Source organism: Ciconia boyciana, chromosome 11 (assembly GCF_034638445.1).
Source record: "Ciconia boyciana chromosome 11, ASM3463844v1, whole genome shotgun sequence".
Classification (NCBI taxonomy): domain Eukaryota; kingdom Metazoa; phylum Chordata; class Aves; order Ciconiiformes; family Ciconiidae; genus Ciconia; species Ciconia boyciana.
In genome coordinates, this window is record NC_132944.1 from 19,902,150 (window position 1) to 19,926,254 (window position 24,105).

The 24,105-nt window shown below is 46.5% G+C and overlaps 1 protein-coding gene across 1 annotated transcript in view; it reads left to right on the plus strand.

The window, feature by feature from the left end:
- GRIP2 (glutamate receptor interacting protein 2) overlaps positions 1–24,105 on the plus strand; it is a 148,839-nt gene that overhangs the window by 71,051 nt on the left and 53,683 nt on the right. Inside the window, exons 2-5 of the mRNA XM_072875909.1 lie at positions 16,569–16,649; positions 19,865–20,000; positions 20,822–20,967; positions 23,802–23,888. Of these exons, the coding sequence (XP_072732010.1) occupies positions 16,569–16,649; positions 19,865–20,000; positions 20,822–20,967; positions 23,802–23,888 (450 nt within the window). The remainder of the gene's footprint in view (positions 1–16,568; positions 16,650–19,864; positions 20,001–20,821; positions 20,968–23,801; positions 23,889–24,105) is intronic.

The following is a 24,105-nucleotide window of genomic DNA, read 5'->3' on the forward strand; positions in this document are numbered from 1 at the left end:
TCCCCATAGCTGCCATGATTTGTGAGGATGGGCAAGAAGCATGAGACAATAGAGAGAAGTTTGTTGTTAATAATAATAACAACTTAAAAAAAGAATTAAAGCAACTCCCCTTCCCCCTTATGTTTCAATTTTCCCCCCTACCTTCCCACTCAAGCGAGCTTGGCAGAGGGACCCCATTGCTTAGCAGGGGGATAAGCGTTCGCCTTGCAGGAACTGGAAAACAAAATGTTGTGGAGGCTGCGGCGGAGGTGAGCAAGCGAAGCTCCGCTGGCTTTCTCTCCTTTCTAAAAGTCCCTTTATTATTCAGCAGCCGACTCGAGCAGTACCATGAGCTATAATAGGCAATTAGCTCCTAGCAGATTTATGTGACACTGCGTTTTATAAGCAAACAATCGTGTATGTTTAATCATTAAATGGATCTGCTGTATCTAACGTTCACAGAGCCGATCTTTTCTCTCTTGTCTCCCTGTGCACACACTCCGCTCTCTTGCAGCCATTTTGCACCAGTATAGACCCGTAGACATTCACACTTGTGCAAAACTGGTGGGAATATATTACTTGGCAGCTGCCTTTGGTTCTGGCAGGCAGTGGCAAGAGGTGGGTACTTGGCAATATCTGCTCTCAGAGACATCCAGATTCCATCTAGAGGTTAGCACGGTGGGAACGGGAGATGCCTGGTTGCAGGGCTGTTCCCTCCTCTAACCCCGCAGACCCTCGGTGTGGTGAGGGGCTGGGTAGGCATCCGCACAGCGCCCCGCCAAGTGCATGCATATAGCGATTGCAGCGTTCCCTACACTTCTTGAGATTTGGAAAGTAGTCGGTTTTAGTATTTGTAGTTAATTTTAGAAATACCTGCACATGCTGCCCTTCCACACATCTATTACACACTCGACAGAACCTGCTGGTTTTAATTTTTATTAGCACAAGTGCCTTGTTGAATCAAAATTAAGTGGGTATTTGGGAAGCATAATGTGAAGCATTACACTTAATGGTCTGTGTTCCTGAGTAGAGAAAGGCTATCACATGAGTCTCCTCTCTCCCCGAGACTCTGCGGTCTTTAGCTGCACCTGAATTTTCCCCGAGTTCATTGCCACTTCCTATCCTCTGTAAGCTGTAAAACTCCCAGCTGCATCTTTTTGGGTGTGTGTTGCATCTTTTCAGATGTATGCCCTTATTCAGATATAAACATGCTGGGCCTGGAGTGGCAGTGTGTGGGGAGAAGGCAGGTCTGCAGGGTGCAGGTGGAGCTGCGCCGCTTGAGCCAGCCCCGGGAGGGCTTCCGATGCTCCTGCCCTGTTCTCGTCCACGTTCAACTTGAGACCCTCCCTTGTTCAAGGGGGAGCAAGTATCTGCCTAGGGCAATGCAAAAATGACTTTTTCCCAGTCCTGGGCGCAGTCTGCCACGAGCCAGTCCCTCTAGCTTCTTGTGATGCTCAGGAGAGCCCGGGCTCTCACCAAATTGCGAGCAGTGTTTTAACCAATGTCCCTGTTCCTCGGCCCGGGTCTCCTGTGGCTGGCACCCTCCTCCTGGCTAATCCTTTGCCTGGGATGATTTTGGATTTTAAACATATGAAAAAACCCAAAGGGAAAATTAAGCCACAGAACTGTGAGGCTCGAATTCTGCACAGAGCAGAATTTCTGTGTGAAAATCCGAAGGCTGTCCCTGCTTGCTCACAGGTGCTCGCAAGAGTGAGCATCTCTTGTGAGCCTTTCAGAGGGTGGCAGAGCCCAGCTTGCAGCAATTTGTTCTGATTTTCACCAGGACTTTCCATGTCTTTTGGGAATTCTTGTGCTGGCTGTAGTTGAGATAGGGTTCTCCGCCAGCTTTGCATCACCCGTGCAATGTGAAGCAACTGGAAACGAGCACAACCGTTTGCATGAAGGCAGCTACATGAAACAGCTGGAGTGCATTAATAACTCTGCTGGAGCGGGGTCTTATCCATCTTTCATACTAAACAGATGTTTGCTTTCATCGCGGTGGTGCTGTGCTGATCTTTGGACACCAGCCTGTTTGGAGGATGGGATGTCGGCAGAGGCTGCAGCCAAGGCAAGGCTTGATGGGAAGCAAGAAGTGGGGCAAAAACAGGAGCAGAGCTTGTTGGAAGCAAGTTTTAATGGACAATTCAGGCAAATTTGTAACAGCTGGTTTGGTGGGGTCACACCACCCCAGGCCCAACATTGAATAACTTTGAGCTTTGAAACTTTCTTATTTCATCTTGTTTTCCTGCTAAATCTGATATTCCCTGGCTCTTTGATTTCTCTCCTTCTCCCTCCCTCCTTTCATTTTAAGCAAGGCTCTAGCTTAAACTTTTTTTAGTCTTTTAACTATAAGCTTATTCCATCTCTCACACAGCTCCTGTGAATCCTCCAGACACAGTTGAGGATAAAAGCAGCCCAGCCACGTACACAGGCCATTGCATAATGGATGGTTTGTGTGTCAGAGTCTAAAATCTACATATGTTTAGATCAGTCATGAAGTGGGAACATCTGTATATATTCATGTATAATGGCTTTTACCACATGAATGAATAATCTAACTGCCACGATTTGGTATTTACTTTTTTTGAAACATTGCTACTTAGCTAAACTCTGAAGGGAGAATCACATTTATGGGAATTAAGTCTTAGTAAGGTTTAGCAGAGCTTCATGGATAAGCTGGAAACAAGTCTAAATGGGGTGCCAGCAATCTTTCTTTTAAAATAGTTAATGCTGTCTGGAACGTCTTCCTTATTTCTTGACTCCCACTGGTTTTTAAGCACTTTGCATCGGAAGGCAGTGCAAATCCAGGATAAAACACCTGATTTGCAACCTACTGCATTGAATATCTTCTCATATGATGCCATCTTCCAGCAGTACCAGCTGTCTTTGCAGCTGGTCCTCCTAAAAGGGGTTCCCAAACCTTGGGGGCTGCACTGCGAGCTGGGGGCTGCAGCTGGGGGATTGCCCCATTGCACGGTGCTGGCAGACCTGGCTGTGGATACTTTGGTGTGCTGGCCCACGGGATGACGGAAGAAGCTGTTGGAGATATAGGCCCCCCCTTGCTTCAAAGAAAGCTGGGGACTTGCTACATCTGCTCTCTGCTGGGTCAGGCTGGTTTATTCTCTCCCCGCAGCCAGCGAAGCCTCGGAGCCTTGTGCCAGCCCTGCCCTCGCCGCTGCTGGGGCTGAGCACGTGGCCGGCTGTAGGCTGCGGTTAGCCAGCGCTGTCTTGGTTCACCACACTGCTCTGATTTTTCATAGCTCCTTTTGAAGCCATAGCCTACTTGGGATGATAAGATCAGTGCAGTAGCAAACGAGGTCATGGACACCTTTGATATCTCCTTCTCTTAGTTTATTTGACTTTTTTATGCTAGTGCTGATGGCATCCTTTAGGTTTTATATAAATCTGTTTTCTCACTTCACCCCTTGATCACTGGCTCATGCTTTTATTAAATGTTACTGCACTGAAGTGCACATTTTCTGTTGCCTGATTTGCCTGGGGGTTTTTTTGTTTGTTTGTTGGCTTTGTTTTCTTGTGGTTTGCATGGATTTTCTTATTGCTGTTGGCACTGAGATTGATTCACACCACACATGGACTTGTATCAATCTTAGCCACCTCTTGAACTGGCATAGCAATTCTCCCAGATTTGATTCCTCATTTCATTTTCTGGATCTTTTCCCTGAGCAAGAGCAGGCTTGTAATTGGGGCAGAGAGAGGGTGCTAGCCTGGACAAGTGGTGGGGTGACCCTCCTTGCAGCAGCCCTGCTGGGCTCCCCATGCCCACCCCGTGTTAAATCTTGCTGGCGCAGGGGTTGCCCGCGTCAAACGGATGTAGCTCCGAGAGATCAGCAGGGAAGCAGGATGTGATTCACTGTAAGCAGGGGTTTTCCCCAACTCCTCGTCTAAGGAGTTATATTTTCTAGCGGGTTTCCTTAAGATTGGTTTACCACTCTTAGTTGCTCTCCACATTGCATCCTGTAAGTTTAGCACAGGTGCTAAAATTTTATGTATGCTCTTGGGAGCACTTAATTTACCTGTGTAACATGGGCTCTCTTGGAAGTGCTATAGGAGTAAAACAACAAAAAAAAAGGTTTTACAACTGCAGGGAGTCCCTCTTCAAAAAGGATTACCAGGCTGGTCGTTGGCACCGTGTCTTGTTGCCACTTTGTCGTCCCCTCTGCTGAATCCAGTGGGTTTTCCTCTGCCCTACCTGCTGCTTGCTACAAGAGATTTGCTCTTGGCTGTGTCCCTGCTGAACTGGGAGAAGTTATCCAGCTGTAGCAAAGCCCAGAAGAAAAAACTGTTATCTCGGCCCACTAATTTACCAACTCAAGGATAGTTTTTGTTACTCCCACTTTTAGTTCAAAACTCATGCTCTAGCGCTTTACTTCCCATCTGTGTATATGTTGGGGAGCAGGTATTGTGGTTTTCCTCTGTTTGAAATTGAGCATCTTTCAGCAGAAAAAGGTAGTGCAGAGAACCTGGGCACTCATTGCTTTTTGGCTTTTGAGGGTGGGATCTCAAGCTTTGAGCTGGCCAGAATCACAGAAAAGACTTATTATGGACAAAAATGGCCTTTTCACTGAACTGGGATTTTTCTTTTCAGCCGGCTTCTGCCCAAATGGCGTGTTCACCTACTTTATTTTATTTTATTTTTTTTTTTCAGAATGGGTTGCTTTCAGCCCAAATGAGCCGTTTACAATCCAGTCTCACCCCCTGCGTAATACAGGTCAAAGAGCTTAGCCCAATTACTGCGAATCATGCCCGAATCCCCTGTCTAAGGGGTGCTGAATGATTTTAGAAACATGCCCATCTGTCGTGACAAGACATCTGGTAACACAATGTCCAGGAGGTTAATTCTTCTCATGGGGTGGAAAGGGAGGACACACACATGTTCCCGTATATAGGATGGATCTCTACAGCTTTCCTTCCCAGCTTCTGGCTCTGTACCTCCCCATTGAAGAGTTATGTGATCTTCTGCCCCGCTCGTGCACCAGGTGAGATTGCCTTCTCCCCTTCTCTTCAGTGCAGCACTGCCGTGTGCTTCTGAAGCTCCCTCCCTCCCTGGGAAGTTAAGAACCTCTTGATTTGACAGTTCTTTTATAAGACCTTGGAAGAATGAAGACAACAGGTACTGTTTTTAAAGCAAAGATCATAGGGACCAAAAGGGACTTTGTAAAAGGGTCAAAGAATTTACTGTCACTATTACTGCAGCAAATTGATCTCCATTTCAAAAGGTGGAAGTCCTGACTTCTACCTGTTCTGTCAGCCCCAAGCTGTCGACTTGTGCTGCATGTTCGCACCCAGGCTGTGCAGGAGGGTGCTCCGTTCTTGGCACTGCCAATGGCACCTGAGTCCTGTCTCCCCGTCCCCTCCCTGGACCTCTGTGAATGCAAGCCCAGTGTTAGGTAAGACAGAAAAAAACCCAACACAAAATATTTTGTAATATGGACATTGGTACTTTTTTTTTTTGGCTTTAACTATTGCTGTGTCAAAAGTAAAAGCTTTTGCCTGCTTGGGTGTACCTTTTGACAAACCTTCCCAGTTGGGAGGCAGCTTAGTGCCAAACCCTGTGCAGTGAAAGCGGTGATGGTGGTTTTCATTAAAACAAAGGTCGTTTTTGCTTTTTGACTAACTGCAGGGTTTTTAAACAAGCAGGTAATAGTGGCTGCGAGGTTTAGGTGGCACCAGTGATTTGAGTGCTAAAGTCTAATAAACTGACAGTATTTAATTTCATTTGATTGAAAAGCCACAATAGAGCTGTCTTTCTTTAATTTGCTTTCACTCCACAGTTACTTAGCATGGCATTTGTTGCTTGAAAGAAGAAAGTCCCCAGGGTTTGGATTCAGCAGGCTGCGTTTCTTATCCATCTCCATATTCAAGAGAAAGTTTGGAAGCTTGCGTGGAGTTAATAGGGGGAATTGTATTCCCTCGCCAGCTAGGATCTACTGCTTCCTGCTGCATAGATTAATAAACCCAGTTGTATCTAGAGAGGCATTCTTCCCTGGGAATGGTGTTAGACTTTATCGGTCATTTCTCGCCGTATTAGAGTTGCTCACTTGGATAACTTTCACGAAAGATAAGTCTGAAAATGTGTCTTATTCCTCTTTAATTTTTACTCTTGAAAGGTAGTTTCTTCAGATAACACAATCAGTATATCAGCAATATTTCATCTTCCTAGCTTATTGTTAGACTCTCCCCAGTACAGTCTACACTGCTTAATAAGAGAAATTGCCAGATTGACTGGAAAATGTAACTTTAATAACGTCATTTCAGGCACTAGAACCATTGAGAAATAATAATCTTACCGAGTTGGTTTCTGCACTATTCTTGTCCCTCATGCACAAAATTACCGCGTATAACGTGTGTGGGTGGGTGCGTGCAAATGTGACCTGCGAGGGGGTGAGAAACTGCGTAGTTTCCCCTGCTACCGGGTCGTTCATAAATATAAACCGATGAAGCTGTCTGAAAATGCCTGGGAGGATTAGAGGGATTGCGAGAAGGGGAGCGTCTCTCCCTTTCTCTCTCTATTTTTATTCTTTAATGCTAGAAATTCAAATCTTGCTTGGGGAGTGCTTAAGAAAAGCGAACTGGAGAGGGCACACTGAGTGAAAAGGGACCTTTTTGGTGCGGATGTTTTTAAAGGATGCTTTGGAAGAGGTGGATAAAAGTGAAGATGTTTGGGTTTTGTTTGGGAAAAGCTCTTTGTGCTGAAGACCCAAGAAGCCCTTAATAAGCCTAACTTAATGCACAAAAGCATGCCCTCACCAGAATGGGGAGAGAGTTGTCCCTGATATTTTTAAATTAAAGAAATCACAGGTTACTTCAGAAGAACAACATGAAGTCCTCTGTGAGCAGAAGAGCAAAATAACCCTTATTTTCAACAGTTTTGCAACCAGTATCCCTTGTTCTCCTCCCTACCATGCAAAGGAAAATGAGCGGTGAAGCTGGTCCAGAGCTAGTTTGCACAGCAGCTCTTTGCTTTGCTGAGAGCAGTAATTTCAGTCTTTCCTACTCAAAACACAACTTTAATGACAGTTTCAGGACTATAATCCCCTTTCAGGCTGCTCTCTCTCCCCCTGAGGCTGATGGATATTGGCCACTGGGTTCCAGGGGTGCAAAAGGACAGTAGATAGATGGATGTACAGACAGCATGTGAAGTTAATTTTCGCAGAAAACCAAGCAAATAAATGGAGCTGGATTTAATAAAAAATTCTCGTCACTTTTTCAAGTATTTTTTTCCTCCATCTCTCAGTACAGCTTGAGTGGAAATTAAGAACTGCTTCCAGGTCCTCTGTTGCACACTCCCTCAGATGCGCTGATTAGATAAATAAAGTTACTCTGCACTGGCTTCCAAAGCAATAACGGGTGACGGACAATGCATTGTAGCAATGTCTCTGGTATATAAAAGACGTGACTGTAACGGCAGGTTGACTGCAGATTCTTAAATCACGTCTTTTTCATTTCTTCCCCTTTTATGCTTTTTTTTAATGGAACACCATGTATTTAAAGAAAGCATGAGGAGTACCAGATCTTGGCATTGCAAGCCAAGTCCAGCATTCATTCTTATCAGATGGGACTTCGGTCAGTCCTTGGGAGGTGTTTAATATCCTGTGAAAGTTGATGTGAGTTAAATCTTTCCAAAGCCTGGCTTCTCTGCAGAGCCACCTTAAATGGGCTTTGTGTGCACACACACACACAAATTAGATCTTCTACTTGTTTACTAAATGCTGAAACTCTCTTCGCTTCTCCATGAGAAGCAGGAGTCTTCTTCCATCAGTGTTATGTATCTGCTGAGGGCTTGCAGGGGGGAAGAAATACGCTCTGGTATCTGTTGGAAGCCGACCTGCTCGATAAGAGAGGCATGTCCTGGCTCATATCTTGGTCTCATAAAGGCTACTGCTATGCAAATAACTATCTACATCATTTTGGTTGAAAATGGTTGCTTGAAACAACTTGTTCCTTTAAAAGTAATTTTGGTTTCTTATTAAAAAGAAAAAAAATAGAAGAGCAAAGTATGGCGTTTTCTGTTGAACAATAGGCTATTGTATCTTTTATAGATCTGTTTCCTGTGAATAAAGCAGCAGGTGGTTATGAAATTATACATGCCTTAGAAGGGTTGGTAGATAAATGAATACAGGCTGTAGAAGAAAAGAAGGGGAGACGTGGAGGGTGTGGGGAGATGAATTTCATGCCGTGTGTCTCGGGGAGAGGAAAATAAGAAGTACAACTTCCTCTTGGAATAACCTTGAAGTTTGGACAAGTTCTCCCTGGCTCAGATGCCAGGAGCAAGGACTGCACAAATGGATGGAGGAGATGCCACAAACCCTCTGACAGCACAAGAAGCTGCAGTCGGTGGAGCACGTTCCCAGCCCGGGGAAGGGATCGCAGCGTCATTGCAGTGGGGCCGGCACAGGTACCGGCAGCAAGTTGATAACGCTCTTGGGGTGGTTTTTGTTGCACCAGAAGTAGCTGGGAAAATGGGAGAAAGTTCAGTCGTCGTCTTTGGGGCAAAGACTTTGTTCCAGCAAGCATGGTTATTGTACGGCACGGCTGTCCTCTCTAGCTGTGCTCTCAGAAAATCTGTGATAAGGGAAGTTGAAGAGAAAACATTTCCCCAAGCCCTCATTTGTCTTTTGTGTAACTCATGAATACGTCCTGTGAGGGGATTTGTTGCCAGCGAAGGGAAAAATATGAGGCCGCTCTTTGCAACAGGCAGCCTCTGCCATTTCTACCACAAATTTGTTGGTGTGTGTATTTATGAAATTAGGAAGGGGCTGCTTCTGAAATAACTTGGTCCGTTCCGGTCTCAGCTTGCTGGTTAAGGGGAATTTTTTTTTTTTTTAAATCTTCCTGGTGCAAAGGAGGGGAGAAGCATTTCAAAGCCCTGCTTGGGTCTGAGTGGCTGCCATGGGAGAGTCGCGTTGAGGGTGCCCTGTGCTGACGGAGGTGGAGATAAGTTCTGTGATGGGCACTGGGTTTTTCACCAGCATACTTCCAAACATCCCACCCCACCTCCTGGAGAATAAAAACCTGGGAAACACTGGGCCTTTTAAAGGTTGGGGGTTTTTTTTGGTTGCAGAGAGCAAAACACTCAGTGTCACGACGATGAAATTGTGCTGCAGAATCCTAAAGCAAAAGTGACATTTTTTTTCTTGTTTTTAAGCACTTCACAGGAGCATGGGCTGCCTTGCCTAAGGATTTAGGGTATTTGTTGCTGTATGCTTGAGCTAGTTTTATGTAGGGCAGGAGCACGAACTCTAGCTCAACTTTTGCAGTATTCTAGGAAAAGCAGTCTGGAGATCCCTGGCAGATGTTTTTTGTCCATTTGTTTGGGTTCTATTTTATTTATTTTCTTTAACTTTTCTGATACAGAGCTGGAACAATGTATTTCTGGAGATGGGAAAAGAACTGAACATCTGTATTGGGCTTAATGAACTCATGTACAAATTTTCCAAGGGCCTAAGGAGCTTTGGATTTAGTTGAGCAGAACAAAATTCAAGCCACCTGCTGAGGAAGGCTTGAGGAAGGTGGGATCCTTCATGGAAACAGAGTCTCTTGCCTGAAGCGGAGGAGCTCTTAGGCAGTGGTGGACTCTGTAATTAAGTAGTTTTAGAAAATCATGCAATCTGTTTGTAACGGTACTCAAAATGGGCTGTTTTTTTTTCCTGTCCTAGCCTCTCTAGAGCTACTTGTCTCTTGTGTTAAAGGCTAAGTGCTTTGAAGATGGGAGGCCACCGCTGTGCTGCTCTTGCGTGGAGCTGACACGGCCATCTCCGACCTGCTGCGGCGGTGCTGAAATAACCCAGACTGCCCTTAGGGCAATGTGCTGGAGGTACGGTTGTGTACAGCCTCGCAATCAAACCCAAACCCATTACTGGTGCATAAAATGCCGCCGGGTGTGATGCCACGTGGAGTGCCAGCCTGGGGAGAGGTGGGAAGGATTACGTTGCTGTCCTCCTCTAATGATGGTGCAGCCAGGCTGTAGCGGAGGCTGGGTCATTTGGGAGCGAAACACCTATTTGAGATTCAGAATGGGTGTGCATGGGTATATCTCTTTTTTCCCCTCTCCTTCTTCTAGTAATATGACAACTTTTTAAAGGTGATTAGGTGCCTAAAGATACAGACAGATGATTATAGTCTGTTTTTGAAGTACATGTCTGCATCTTCAGGCACTTAAATATCTTTAAAATCCCGGGCCTTGGAGACTAGCTCCCGGGAGGCTGCAGTTTGAGTCATCGCTAGCTGCCTGACCCACTCGCACGTACCCCTGACTGCTCTTTACCTGACTGCAGATAAATGCCTCCCCTGCCTTGCAGACATAATTCTCTGCAAAATGGATCAAATCGCACTTAGTTTTAGTCATTTGGGTTCCTGCTTCCAACCTCGTGCTTTTATTCTAGCAAAAAATACCGGCTTGCGTTAGCGTGAACAGCTTTTGGTTCTTAACGCTGTTTTAGTATTCATTTCTCTAAACAAGAAGTGCAATTACCCTATGGCAAAATAACTGTCTCCAACTGTCTTTTTTCCATTAAACAAATGGGAGGTTTTACCTCTTGGTCTTCCCACAAGATTAATGCACTTTCTCTGCAGGAACTGTCTTAAAGCGATCCAGGAATCTGAACAACTTGCAGACTGCAAGTCTAATTGTCACAGAATCTTATTTAGCCGATGCTGATTTTCATTAAGAGGTGATCTCTGTTAATAACATAGACTAATAACTCTTCTAAATAACTATTCCTTTTTCCCCCCACAGGCAGGGATTATGAACTCCTAAATCAGTGCTCTTTCTGAGGAAGCTCCCCCCCCCCCCCCATTTTAACAGAGCTTGGCTTGAGACCTAACTGATGTCAGGAGATCCTGTTGCCTGTGCTCACATCCCATTGGGAATTTAACTAAGAAAAGTCGTGGTGTTATTGAGATCGGTTTTGCTGCTGGTTGCTACAGAGAGAGAATTTGACCTGGGATGTCTCCACTGGCTCCATGAAAGCTGGGGATTGATGGGGTGTCTGAGAGAGGCATCAAGTCAGCCTTGCTAAGGGTTTGCTGACTTGGACAAGAAATGGGTCAAACTGTTCTGGAAGCCCAGGGATCCCTGATTTAGGGAAGCTGTGGATTTCCTAGGGGTTAGGATTGACTTAAATCCCCTGCAAATCAACCAGCTGGCTGCTAGACGATTAACGGGCAAATGAGCATCTTGGTTAGAGGAGACTTCTGTTTGTGCCCTCAGCCAGAAAGCAAGGCTGGGGGAGGTACCTTCAACCTTACTATTAGACCTAAGAGAATCCACATCGGACACAGCCATGGGAAATCGGGAGACCAAGTTCTGCTGCTCACGGAGCAACTTGTCTTTTCTATCAGTGCCCTAGTTCTTAATCGCAAAAACCAACAAGATCCAACCCCAAACCACGGACTGGGTTGGTGGCTATCAGAAGGACAGACCACGGGGCCTGGCAGACAGGGAGGACACTGCACAGATCCACTTCTCCCCGTGCTCCCGGTTAGCTGCATTTATTCCCTTTCTGTTTGGATTGCAATTATGAACTTTTATTCCCCTCTCCTTTCTTGTCTTCTCCCCTAAAGTAGGGGGTAGAAATAAATAATCCCCAAAACATTAAGTGGTGGAAAAAAAAAGGGAGAAGTGCTGGTGGCAGAGCAGGTGACAGGACGTTTTTATGTCCCTGTGGCCATCGCTGGAGCTGAGGTGCCGAATGGCATGTACGGAGCAAGCAGCAGAGCTCCGGCTGTACTACCCCATGCTGATTAATCACCAAGAGACTAATCTCTGGCCAGTTTTTGCTCTCCTTGCTGCCGCCGGCACCCCTCCGGTACCTCCCAGAATGATCCGGGGAGGGAGGGGAGGATGGCTGCACCTTGCAGCTTGGGGAGCCTGCTTTCCCAGGCAATACGTTCAGCGATGAGATGCTAAGCGAGGGAATGGAGAGAAAAAACTGAGTAAAGCAAGAGCAGGCAATGAACAGTTCAAATGTTCCCTCGCCTTTCTTCTCCCCCTCCGCTTCTTCCCCCCCCACTTTGTCTCGTGCACAGCAGGGCTCTTCTGGAAACAGATGGATTCCTGCCGAGGCTGAGCCGCCTGCTCCGCTCGGGAGACAGACTTGGTCTGATCTGGGCCACCTCTTTTGCAGTCACGGCATTCCCGTGCCGGGCCCTTGCCGCGTGGCCGAGCTGTTTTGCAGGGCAGTAGCTGCTCCTCGCTGCGCTGCCCCGGATCCCGGCTGGGGTTTCCCCTTTTGGGGAAGCAAAGGAAGACTCAATCTGCCAATTTTCTTTTATTTGGGTGAAAGTTACTGGAAAATACCTGTATTTTGCTGACCTCTCTCCCCACCTCATCCTTCCTGGGAAGACCTGTGCCACTTTCCGTGCTGCCTGTCAAGGGGACGGTGCCACCGATGGGCATCTTTAGCTCCTGGGTTGTTCTGCCTGGAAACCTGGATGCTACTGGCACAATCTCAATCAAACAGGGACAGCATAAAATATTACAGTGCCCTGTCTGGAGGTGACACGTTGCACTAGAGCCACTGAAGTGCCATTGACTTTGGGCCCTGCCGAGAGCTGCCATTAACTGTCTGGCAGCAGGGCGGGATGTTGGAGTTTGCCCTGATCTTCCCTTCTTCCTGCCCCTGCTACTTCTGCTAAGCAAGGAGATGTTTTTCCTACTCCTTCATCTGTCAAGTTTGTTTTTGAGGAAATGAGATGGGATTATCTCTTCTTTTTTGTCACTGTATGAGACGTACGCTACTGTAGGACACTGTTGCTGCAGGGCAGGAGAGTTCAGGGCCATACGTGTAGGGGTAGGGACTTGGGAGCTCTTCTCTCCCTGGTGTTAGTAAGACATTGAAACAGCAAAAAAATATCATCAAAGAACTTACAGGAACTGTTCTCTATTGTTGCAGATTCCCATGGGATCGATATATGGAAAGTGTTGTGCTCTCAGTTTTATTGGCGGTCTTGTGTACTTGGTGAGCTTTTCTGAAAGATCTAGAGCCGGCATTAACACCGCTGACTGAAAATCACCAGTTACACAATTTTTTTCTTTGGAAAATTTTTGGCCCACTTGGTGTGAGAGAAAAAGCTTGAAAAATACACATCTAATGGCTCCAGCACTGACTGCTTGCAAAAAGAACCTGCGCAGGCTCAAAAAAACCACGAAAGTTATTTTCCCAATTTTAGGAAGTAGAGAGATTCATGAATTTTCAGTGCTTGGGTTGGTGCTGTGATTTGGGCTGACTGAGCAATCAGGCTAGTTACCAGCCTTGCCTCTGAATCAATGCTGTGCTAGGCAGGAGAAATGACTAAGAGCTCAAAGAGAAGGAATTTATTTTTTTAAAAAAACAAAGTACCTCCCCCCCCCAAAAAAAAAAAAAAGGAACAAAAAAGAAAGCTCAGAAAAAAGTGACTCCATTAATACCAGCTTGAGTGGCAGAGCAGGAAATCGGCTGAAAATGAACAAAGAGCCACGCGGCAGGGATGCTAATGCAAGCAAATGCCAATTCACACTTCGGCAGGCGACGTGTGGCAGCTTCCTTTCCTGTTCAAACATTTTAGCCAGATAATGAGCAAAAAAATCAAACATTTTTCGCATAATCAACTGACGTTGGAAGGGAGAAGCAATAGAGGAAGGGGAGCCCCGGTGCTAATTATTTGCCAGCTGATACGGCTGTCAACGAAGCAGCGCAGGACTGTGCGGGGGGGTGCATTGCAAATTGCCGGCAGTGGCTGTAGCTCGGGTCGCTGCTCTTGGCCACTTGGCTGGTGGTGGAAGCGGTCGTTAATGCATGGGCAACCTGGTTGCTTGCTGAGATGGTAGCCAAGGCACGTTTGCCAACAGCTATTGGGGTAGGGAGGGTAACCGTTAGCAAACTGGGGTTTCATATCGATATTGATTGGGGTTGCGATGGGGAAGTGAAGCACAGAAGGGCGCTGGTGGCTGGCTGGTCCAGGGCAGTGTGTTTATGCAAAGCAGATGGTTGACTGCTTTACTTTGCCAGCAGATTATGGAGTTGGCTTCGAACCATCTTGCGTGGTTTCCCGGGAACACAGGGCTCCCGTCCGCAGCAGAATGTTCCTGCCTTGAGCACGTTACCTGTGGTCAGAGCCGGCAGCAATGCCTTTGCGTGGAAAGTGACTGCACGCTGGAGTGGCCCTTGTCATCCTCGGTGTCCTGCGTGACCAAAGACGCGCTGATGCTCCAGTGGCGTTGAGAGGCTCCAGCCCTGGATGTCCCAGGATATTTTGCAGGAGCCTTTTGCAGACTCGTCTCTTGCACTGGAAAGCAACCTTGTGCTGGGGATCCTGAGCTGCTGTTTTGGGGTTCCTCATGAAGGAAGGTTGTAGCTGCTGGGCCGAGTGGTGTGGGCAGGGAGCAGCTGGATCTTGTTTTATACTCCCAAACCATCCCTGTTTTCTGACTGTAGTTCTGCAAGGTGTGGGGTGACAGAGAGAGGGTAAGGCAGGATATTAGGAAAAACCTTCTGAAGAGAGAAATTAAGATGAACATGGCCAACAGTGGCAGAGATTGAAAGCTCTGAACCTTCATCACTATCAAAACGCTACTGAAGAAGAGATGGGCGTGTGGCTTTGGGGTTTTTTTTTAGAAAAAAAATGGATGCTGCTAAATTGTCCCAAGTAAATTAAACTTCTTTCCAGAGTCGTTAAGCCCAGATTAACCTTGACCGTGGCCTCCCCATCACCCAAAGAACCATTGCTATTAAAAATGCAAATTTCATTTTCAAGCCTTCTGCTCTTAGAGCTGATGCCAGGCTGTACCAGCACCTATCTGAAATCAATGTCTTGCCCTGGTGCTTGCTGTAATTCTCTAGACAGGTGCTGCTGCTTTCACTGTCAGCATTGAGTAACACCGCAGGATCGCCATGGTCAGGACAGTGCTGTTTTATCCTACCTGTTCTTCCCCTTATTTTTGGAAAGGCAGAGCTTCGTTCCCCTGTTTCGCAGAGGTCCTGGATGCTTGGGTATCAAGGTTCAATGTGTTTTGGCGGCAATGGCTTGGCACAGCTTGGTGATGGTCTAGTGCCAAGTGCTAGGTTCTTGCTTCATTCGAAATCTTCAGTTCAGTGGTGCTGGAAAAGCATTCAAAGTGACGCAGGAGAAGAGTCCAGGGTCTGGATATCTACATTATCCCTCTATGGGCTGCAAAATTTGGGCTGCAAAACTAAAGGGTTCTTATTTTTCAGCTGAAACTTTTATGCTTGGAAGTGCAGATCTGGGCCAGCCAAAACTTTTCACTGAGTTTTGTCACCTTGTGAAGTTACTTCAGCTAGCACAACAAGAAATAAAACTAGATTAGAAAAAAATGTTGCTGTTTTGGAAATTACTTTAGGTGGAACCTTATGTCATTTGACTTTTTAAAAAATGCTCAAGCCCTTGAGCAAAATTCCCCTCCTAGTCGTTAAGTGGAACCCACGTGATTCAATTATTCAATTTATACCATCGTTTTTCTGTCTGTGGGGAAAGTGGGCAGCCAGCAAAGTGAACATTGGTTGTGGTTGCTCTGTGTACAGACCGCTGTCTGGAATGGGGCTGAACAAAAGTCGTTGTTCCCTTTGTACACAGCGAGACAAAAAACTTCTCTGTATCATAAATACAAGTTACTGAAGGACTGCGGACAGGAATAAATGGATGAAGTTTTCAGTAACCCTTATTTAAACTATCATGTACAACTTCTAAACCTTCACAGCTATTGGGGAATTAGGAAGGGCAATCCAGGATAGTGGTCACTGAGAATGGGAGTTATTTGATACTATGTGGTTACAGGAAATTATTGATTTGAAAAAGCTCTAGCTTTTTAGGAAATGCCATAAAAATAGACAGTTTAGATGGATGGCAATGAAATCTGTAGAAGCATGCTCCCTTCTCTGCAAATAACCTCTATCCCATATAGGAGTCTTCCAACAGGAGAATACAAAGATATTTAAATACTTTAAATTTAAATTTCAACTTACGCTGCATGGTGCATTTACCGTGCATAATACTATTTTCTCTTTCCTCTGACTTTTTTTTTTTTTTTTTAAATCACTTAAGAGAAGGTGCTCTCTATATTGTACAGAGGCTGGAACAGCAGCAGGAGAATGTGACTTTGAAATAATGGGATCTATCAGAATAGGCAATTTCATTCAAGTGTAGTGATTTAGTGCCCTGTTAGTGTCCTGATGTATAACTCCATTTCCAAAGACCGTAAGTTTCTTCACAAGCATAATGACAGGCTTAAAACTTGTGAGACTAATGCCACAGCTTTCTCTGTCCTCAGCTGTTCCACATAATTATAGGAGTAAGGGAATTTTGTTCTCTCCTAACGGATTAGCTCCAAGAAGAATAAATCAGATAATGTTATTACCTTCTTGTTTCTTTCCCTCCCTCTCTAAAAAGCAAGACAGCCTGCACAGTGCAGTGCAAAGCCGGGGCTGGTTATTTTTTTTTTTCTTGCCTACAGTCTGTGATATGGTTGTGATCCCAATTCTGATGTCACCAGAACAAACTTTTTGAAGTGCTCTGGTTCCGTTTTTTGTTGCTTTTGGTACTAATTTCAGCTTCTGTGTTCGCTCTGCTCGCAGACGATGGCCCTTACTCGAAGGGGAGCAAGGACTCCGGTGGGATGGACGCAGCCCTGGTCTCCAGGAGGCAAAGCATCCCAGGTAAAGGAGGGGATCAGCTCCTGCTCCAAAACGTTGGGGCATCCATTACATTTTACCTGGCTACCCCTAAAATGGGTAAAACCCCTCCAAACACCCATTTTGGTGCATCTATCAGCAAGGCTTTTGCTGGAGGGCAGAAATGGATGGTTGTAACTGGTCTCAGTGAGTGGTATGCTACTGGTGCAGACACGGTCTGGCATGGAGCTGTTGATGGTGGTTACAGGGAGCCGGGAAAGGACCGGTTCCTGCGCTGGGCTGACACCCGTACAGAGGAAAACAGCAGCAAGGGAGAGAGGGAAGAACCGCTGCCGCATCTGAGCTCACTGGGTGGGGAGGGGGACTGGCAGTGTCTGGCAAGCTTTGTATTTCCCTCGTGTGACTAAGTTTGTTTTGATATTTAGTCAGTCACAGCAGACTTTTGTGTGAGATAAACCTTCCCGTGCAGAAACACCCCCGGGGACTGAAGAGGGAGTGGAGAAATGGTAGTACGTTTGCTGCTGTTGGTGCTGGGCTTTGTCTGCCAGCGGCACACCAGCAGGTTTGGATGGGCTGCTCTGGACAACTCATCTCCTTCCTCATAAAGCCCAGGGCTTGATTTTGACTTCTGACCGTTAATGACCTGGTCACAGGTTTGGTCTAGTGTGTTGTAGGGGATGGGGAGGAAACGGGGCCGTTGCTTCGTCATTTGGCAATTTTTCTAGGGGATGTTCTGCATCCTCTGGGGCTGCTGCAACGCGTTGCCACCGTACCACAGCCCTGATGGAGAGCGGCTGACTCCCCGCTCACCAGAGCCAGTCTGTCCAATGAGCCCAGCTCAAGGCATCTCAATGGGGAGGGCAAAATTCAGGTGTGCTCTTCCTGCCCTGGGATGCTTTGAGCAGGAAAATCCAAGCATATATGCCAATAGAAGAAATCCAAGACTACCCTCATATGGCACTTAAAGACTATGTCTTGAAGGACCAGATCCTGCTTAACCACCTCACTTTTACATCTGTGTGTGTCTGTGATAGCGGCAGTAGATTTATAGAGGCATTAGTCAAAATCCCTTATTGCTTACCTTGACAGACTGATCTCGGGGACTTGCCTTTTTTCGGAGCAGTGATTTCTCCTTGAACCCATAACAATGGGTAATTGTACTCTGGGAGTTCTCATTTTAAACACTTATCCAGGATCAAAATTAAACCCCATTGAAGAGCTAATAATCTCCCCTTGTGGCACCATCTGTGTTGATCAGTCCTGTCTGTAGTTGAGAAGAAATTTGCTGGATGCTGTTCCTTCCAGCACAGCAGGAAGCCCCCACAAAGTTTCTGGCAGCCCCTGGGATCCCAGGTTGGTGAATTGAAAACTGAGTTACTGTAGTTGGCAAGGGATCAAAACTGAGTTTAAAAAGCAGAAGCATTATGGACCTGACGTTTTACAATGAGCTGCCAGTGCCACGTTAAATGGTGCCCAGCAGTGCCTGAAAGCCTTCCAGACTGGCACTAGATTGCAAAGAGGTTCCCCACTCACGTTAATCAAGTGCACGGATTATTCTTGGAAGTGCTTTACAAAACAAGTAGTGCAGAGCAGGACTTGAAGTGAGGTGCAATTTCTGGTGTTATGGGGGGATTACACAAGGAGCAAAGTGCTAGCGATGAGGCACCACGATGCCAAATGACACCGTGTTTTCTTCCAGTGAAAGAGGACGGAGGGGGGAAGCCCTGCATGGATCTTCTGTGTCAACACATTATTTAAGAGACCCTGCCTTGCTCTGGAAATCATAGTGTGCAAGAGGTTTCAAATGTTCCCTCTCCAAGTAGAGCATCTCATTTAAGCCTGATGGGGTTTGCTGTGCGAACAACCTCCTGGGCCATTTGCAGTGTGGGTTTTAGTCCTTGAGCTGTGGGACTGCTCTTTGCCGTGTGCTGCCAATGCCCATCACCACCTTCCCCTGCACGGTCTTGGAGAAAGGCGCTCTGTGTGAGGGAGACTGTTTTCCTCCTGTAAAATTGTGGGAGATTGCAGTACACCAGAGAGGGTGGAGGTGGATGGATCGTGTTGTAGACAAATTCTGCAAAAGCTTCTTAGAGGAGGCTCTGGCAAGGCATGAAAGTCATCTGGTTTGTCCCAGGGCTAAGTCCTCCTTTGAGCAAAGAGCGCGAGTGCTGCCACGTGGATTAACACGGAGCTGCCTTTTGCCAAGCCCACAGAGCTCTTGGTCTTTCCTCGGGCCGGTGCTGGCTCTCCTGCTAACTTACTCCCTTCCTCCATGTCAGCTCCAGAAGTTGGAATAGTTTAGGGATCCTGTTTTTGTGAAACCCAGAAATGAGCTGTAATGGGATCAAAACTGGCATCAAGTTGGGCTTATGTATAGGTGCTGGACAAACAAGGGTGTTGTCTTGGACTAAAGGAAGGTAAAATGTAGGCTGCCTGCAGCAAACAGAGAAGCAGTACTGGTGCAGCTGGCGTGGGGTGTGCGTCCCCTAAGCCTGACCCTGCCATATGTATTATGGCTTGCAGTGCATGTGGAGCCCATTATGTTTTAAAAGTGTCTTCAATTCCAGCTGTAGATGAGGTGGGCAATATGGAGGAAGTCTAACATAGACCAGGTGCAGATGGGTGGGGAAACCGCTGCGAATGAACGTTCATGCCTCCCCCCTCCCCTGCTGATGGCAGGATCCCACCCCCTCTTCACCTTATGTTCTTTATCTCCCAACTGTATTGATGTCTCACAATATTTTTTTTAAATCACAATATTTTAAGAGCCACCCTGTTCTGTCCATCCAGGCAGCTACTGCAAGTCCACAGCATCCTCCTACCTGGTAACTGAGCCTGCCTGTCACGCAGCCCTCCTAACACCCACCCTGCTCCATATCAAACATAATTCCTGAGGTAGTGTCCCTAGACCGCTGCCCAGATCCCATCACCCTGGTTTTGAGTCCTCCACTGCCACCGGCACCTTGAAACACAAAGTTTTTATCCTCTCAGAAGCCCTCACTCCTCTGCTTTGTCCTGCTTGGTCTTGCCTGCAAGACATGCATGCAATGCCTTCCCTCCACTGCTACAGGTCCACCAGGACACACTTCTGTTTCACAACTTCATTTTAAATAAACTGAAGCTAATTGTGTAAATCATCTCAGGTCTGCTCTCCCACCACCTATAGGAGAAGGGTGTTCTTGGGATTGGGAGGAATGTGCCTCCCACTGAGATGTTTGTCGTTATTCCTGATCTTTCAGAGGAATTCAGAGGGGTCACCATCGTGGAGCTGATTAAGAAGGAAGGAAGCACCCTTGGCTTAACCATTTCGGGTGGCACGGACAAAGATGGAAAGCCAAGAGTCTCCAATCTGAGGCCAGGAGGACTGGCTGCAAGGTGAGAAACAGAAATGGGGTGCAGAGAGCACAGTAAAACAGGAGAGGAATAGTTGCATGTTCTAGCTACTGGATGAATATGGTTATAATTAAAATAGTTGGCACCCGACTCCCTTTTTTCAAGTGCCCCAGAATGCAAAGTTGTTGCTTCAGTAAGTAGAATGTCTTCTATTTTGAGTCATTTCCTATGCTCTGTGCAATTATGCTCTGAAATTTTGTGTAGGGATATTTGGGATTCTGTGAAATTAGGCAGCCTTGTCAGGAGAGCTGCATGGTACAATACATCTTGATCAAGCTAAGTGGTTTAATATTGTGTCTGTTCTGCATGCTGAGTGTGTAAGTAACTTTATTGGCTCAGAAAAGGAATGGGAGAAGAAAGGCTCCGAGAAGCAGAGAAAGGGAAGGAGTAATTGAACAATTTTGCAGAGAACAGGCAAAAGGGAAGATGTTTCCTTTTTCCGTGCTGGATTTTTTTTTTTTTCAGACAGCTCTTGGTATGCTTCTCTTTGACTGATTGCTCTACGTGAATGGGAACTGAGCAACAAAAAGAGAGGTTGTGAACACGTATACTGCGATTGTTGCTGTATGTACAGATCTGAACACTTGCCACTGGGAAAGATAGATGGCTTTGATTTTAGCACGTCTCTCCGATAGCAGGCACGTGCCATCAGACAGCTGAGATCAGCCCAACGTTGGTGGCTTGTTCAGGAAGTCCCCCAGTTACAAAAGGTCCACCGGGCACATCCGGGCTGAGCGTAGCAGAGACTTTGTGCTACCGCTGCTTTTTTTTTTTTTTTTTTTTTTTCCTCTCTTTATTCACAGAAGTGACCAGCTGAACGTCGGGGATTACATCAAGTCGGTGAATGGCATTAACCTGACCAAGCTGCGGCACGATGAGATCATAAGCCTGCTGAAAAACGTGGGCGAAAGGGTAGTGCTGGAAGTAGAGTATGAGCTTCCGCCAGCCGGTGGGTGCCTCTCTGATAACGCTGCTCTCTTTTCTTGGCTGCTTTTTGTCCTGGGGTACAGATGGGCTTGCTTGTGCATTAGCCGTCATGGCCAAGGCAGTATCCGGGGGCATTTTGACGTTCTGCCTTCATCCACTCGCAGCGCCGCGGTGGATGCTGCAGCGCTGCGTGCAGTCGGAGCAGAGCACTTTTTCCGGCACAGTGGGTGCCTGCTCATGCACGCTGGCGGGAGATGGCTGATTAGGTCTGTCTTGCCTCGGAGTGACTTGGTAGCACAGGCCAATCTGCCTCCTGATGCTGCTTCGGCTTGTTTTTCTTTTTCCCTTTTGGAGCGTGGCTACGGGAGGTTTTATTCAGTCTTAAGCATGTATTGCCAGCTCCTCTTTTCTGAACTGCGGCAAGTGCTGTTATTCCTCAAGATGCTTTGAAATGTTATGTGTTTTCAGAAGGGAAGCTGAAGCAATCTGCTTTCCAGCTAAGGGGCCCCGGCAGAAGCTGGCAAGCCCAACTCACATTAACAGGGCTTGTGTCCTGACGTGGGAGACTATGTGCTCTTGCCCTCATTTGTTTGTTCTGATTAAAACAAATTCCTTGATACAGGTTCTCATCGCAGTCTTTCTGTTGTGAAAACAATCTCCCCAGTTATTACTCATTCAGTTACCCAGATCAATCAGAGGATGATTGGGCAGAAGAAATAGAACAACTAAAAATAAGACGACAGGAAAAACAAAACTAATGAAATCTAAACATTTTGCTCCAGATAGGAAGCTACCTTACACTTCATAGCTTTGCTATAGCTCCTGCCTTTACGTGAAAAGTATGGAATATATAAATGACCGTATAAAGCCCTAAGAAGGAAAAAAAAAGTAATCTAAGTTAGCTGAATCTCTATCCATCATCCCCCTCTGTTCTGCTGTAAACTTTAGTTAGCTTTTGCATACAATCCTGGTAAAAGAAACTGTGGCTCAAGTTTTCCGTGTTCTTATGCTCCCTAGATATGACAACTCTTAACCTTTCTCCTTAGCTGTGAGCTTGGCTATCAGGAATCTGATAAGCCGTACTTACCAGCCAAGGAGCAGTGCCAATACCGCATGGCTCAATCGATAGCAGCGCTGCAAAATGTCCCCGCCTCGGAATGAGCGGGAAGAGCACACTGAAATAGTGACTTCTCTCCGTTGAGATTCTTGATGCTCTTTATGACTAATCCCGCCAAAGAGGCACTGCAAAATACAGGGAATTGTCAATTATTGCCTCGCTCCAGTTCATTGTGGGCTTTTATCTGCGGTTTGGGTTTGTTATTGCTGTGCGCACCTGCCTCTCTCTCTCTTTCTCTTTCCCTGGGCAAAGAGCAGAAATAGAGCGCTATTCCATAGCTCGTGCTTCTGGGTTTGAATTTTTCTTGCCACTTTGTAATTTCCTGCTTTGGAAGAGACCTTGCAAGTCCAGGTCTAGTTTTCAGGCCACTGTGTCATATCACTTCTTCCATAAATAAAGCAAGCCCTGCATTAACACTAGCTTAGGTTTCTCCGCTCCCCACTGATCTTACAAAAGGCTGTTGCAGAGCTTCATGCTTGGATGCTTAGGACAGAAATCGGATGGTTTCTGAACTCATTTGTGGATGCTTTATACCCTTTTCTTGGTATGTGAGTATCACCCCTTAGCTGGGAGCCTTCCTGTGCCCTGAGCTTTTCCCTTCTGGAGTATTTTGAGGCTGTGTCCCTGTCTGCAGTCTGTGCACAGCAGCAGGAGCAAAGCGGCTGCATGGGGGACAGCGTTTTGGGGGTTTATTTGGCCTCGCTGTAGCCTGGTCCCCAGGGCTGCCCGCCTGCAAGGCGGTACCGTGCCTCCACTGTACGACTTTTGGGTTAGTTGAAGGGTTAGTTTAACGCTCGTTTGGGTGCAGGTCGCAAGCCCTCAGGGTGCGTGGCAGCGAGGACCAACGTGGGCAGTGAGGGCAGCGGGGAGATTCCCCTCCCGAGCCAAGGGGAAACGCGAGCGCGGACGTGCCTAGGGGAGCCTTCAGCTCCGATTTGCCAGGTGGAAGTCAAGCTCTTAGGCTTTTTTCTGATTATCCTTGTGGCTGTTCATTGCGCTTGGTTTGAAGATTAGGAATGGATCTTTTCGGGGTGGACCAGGCTGAAATGCCGTGTGCAGTTCTGGATGGAGAAGACTGGGAAATTGTCCCATATTCACTGCAGTAGTTCAATAAATTATTAAATAGCAGGGGATGGCAAGGGACAGAAACAGTTTCTTTCTTTTTCTCTTTACTTTTGTACATTAAATAGTACTGTGTATTTAACATAAAATTACTGAATTGCCCCTAGGATCAGTTTAAAGGATTGACTTAATCTTTTTTTAACGTCAAAATATGAGAGGTAAGAGAAAAAAAACCCGCAACCTTTTGCACTGAGGATTTGGGATTTTCATTTTCTTTAAGGTCAGCCAGTGAGTTGATTCCTTACGCTGCTACTGTTTTTTTTTAATAAGTTTCCATCTGCAGCAGAAGCTTCTGGCTTTTGAGTAATGCTGAATGTATTAAAGCCAGTTGATAAATGAGATGGTTTTACTTGAATGTCAGAGCATTAACCAAGACAAATTTGAGGGGAGATGCACGATACTGAGCTGGTGAAACCATCCTAAAACATGATGGTTGGCTCTGATGAAGGTTCATGCGTCTGGGTTGGGCTCTTTTTGCCTCCAAACAGGGAAGATACAATACGGATATTGGGCTGGACTTTCATTTCAATGCTGTTTGGAGGAGTTTTGGTATTATTTTGCAGGGTGGTGTGGAAAAGGTTTATCTGGGGTAACTGGGTCTTCCTCTCTTCCTTTAGTGCCAGAGAGCAGTGCTGGCATTATTCCCAAGACCATCGAGGTGTCCCTCTACAAGGAAGGCAACAGCTTTGGCTTCGTGCTGAGAGGTTAGTAGCTTCTCCAGTGGAAAACAGAGAGAGACAAGCACTGGCAGAGGTGATCTGGGAAGAAGCAGGAAGAGAAAAGTAGGAAGATGAATGTCAATAAACCTCAGCTGAGAGCTGAAAGTGTGTCCTGGAGAGCATGTCGTGCAGCCTTCAAGGACTGCCAGCTGCTTAATCCAGGGCAGTCTTTTTGCTTTCAGGCTGTGTCAGCTGTTATGTG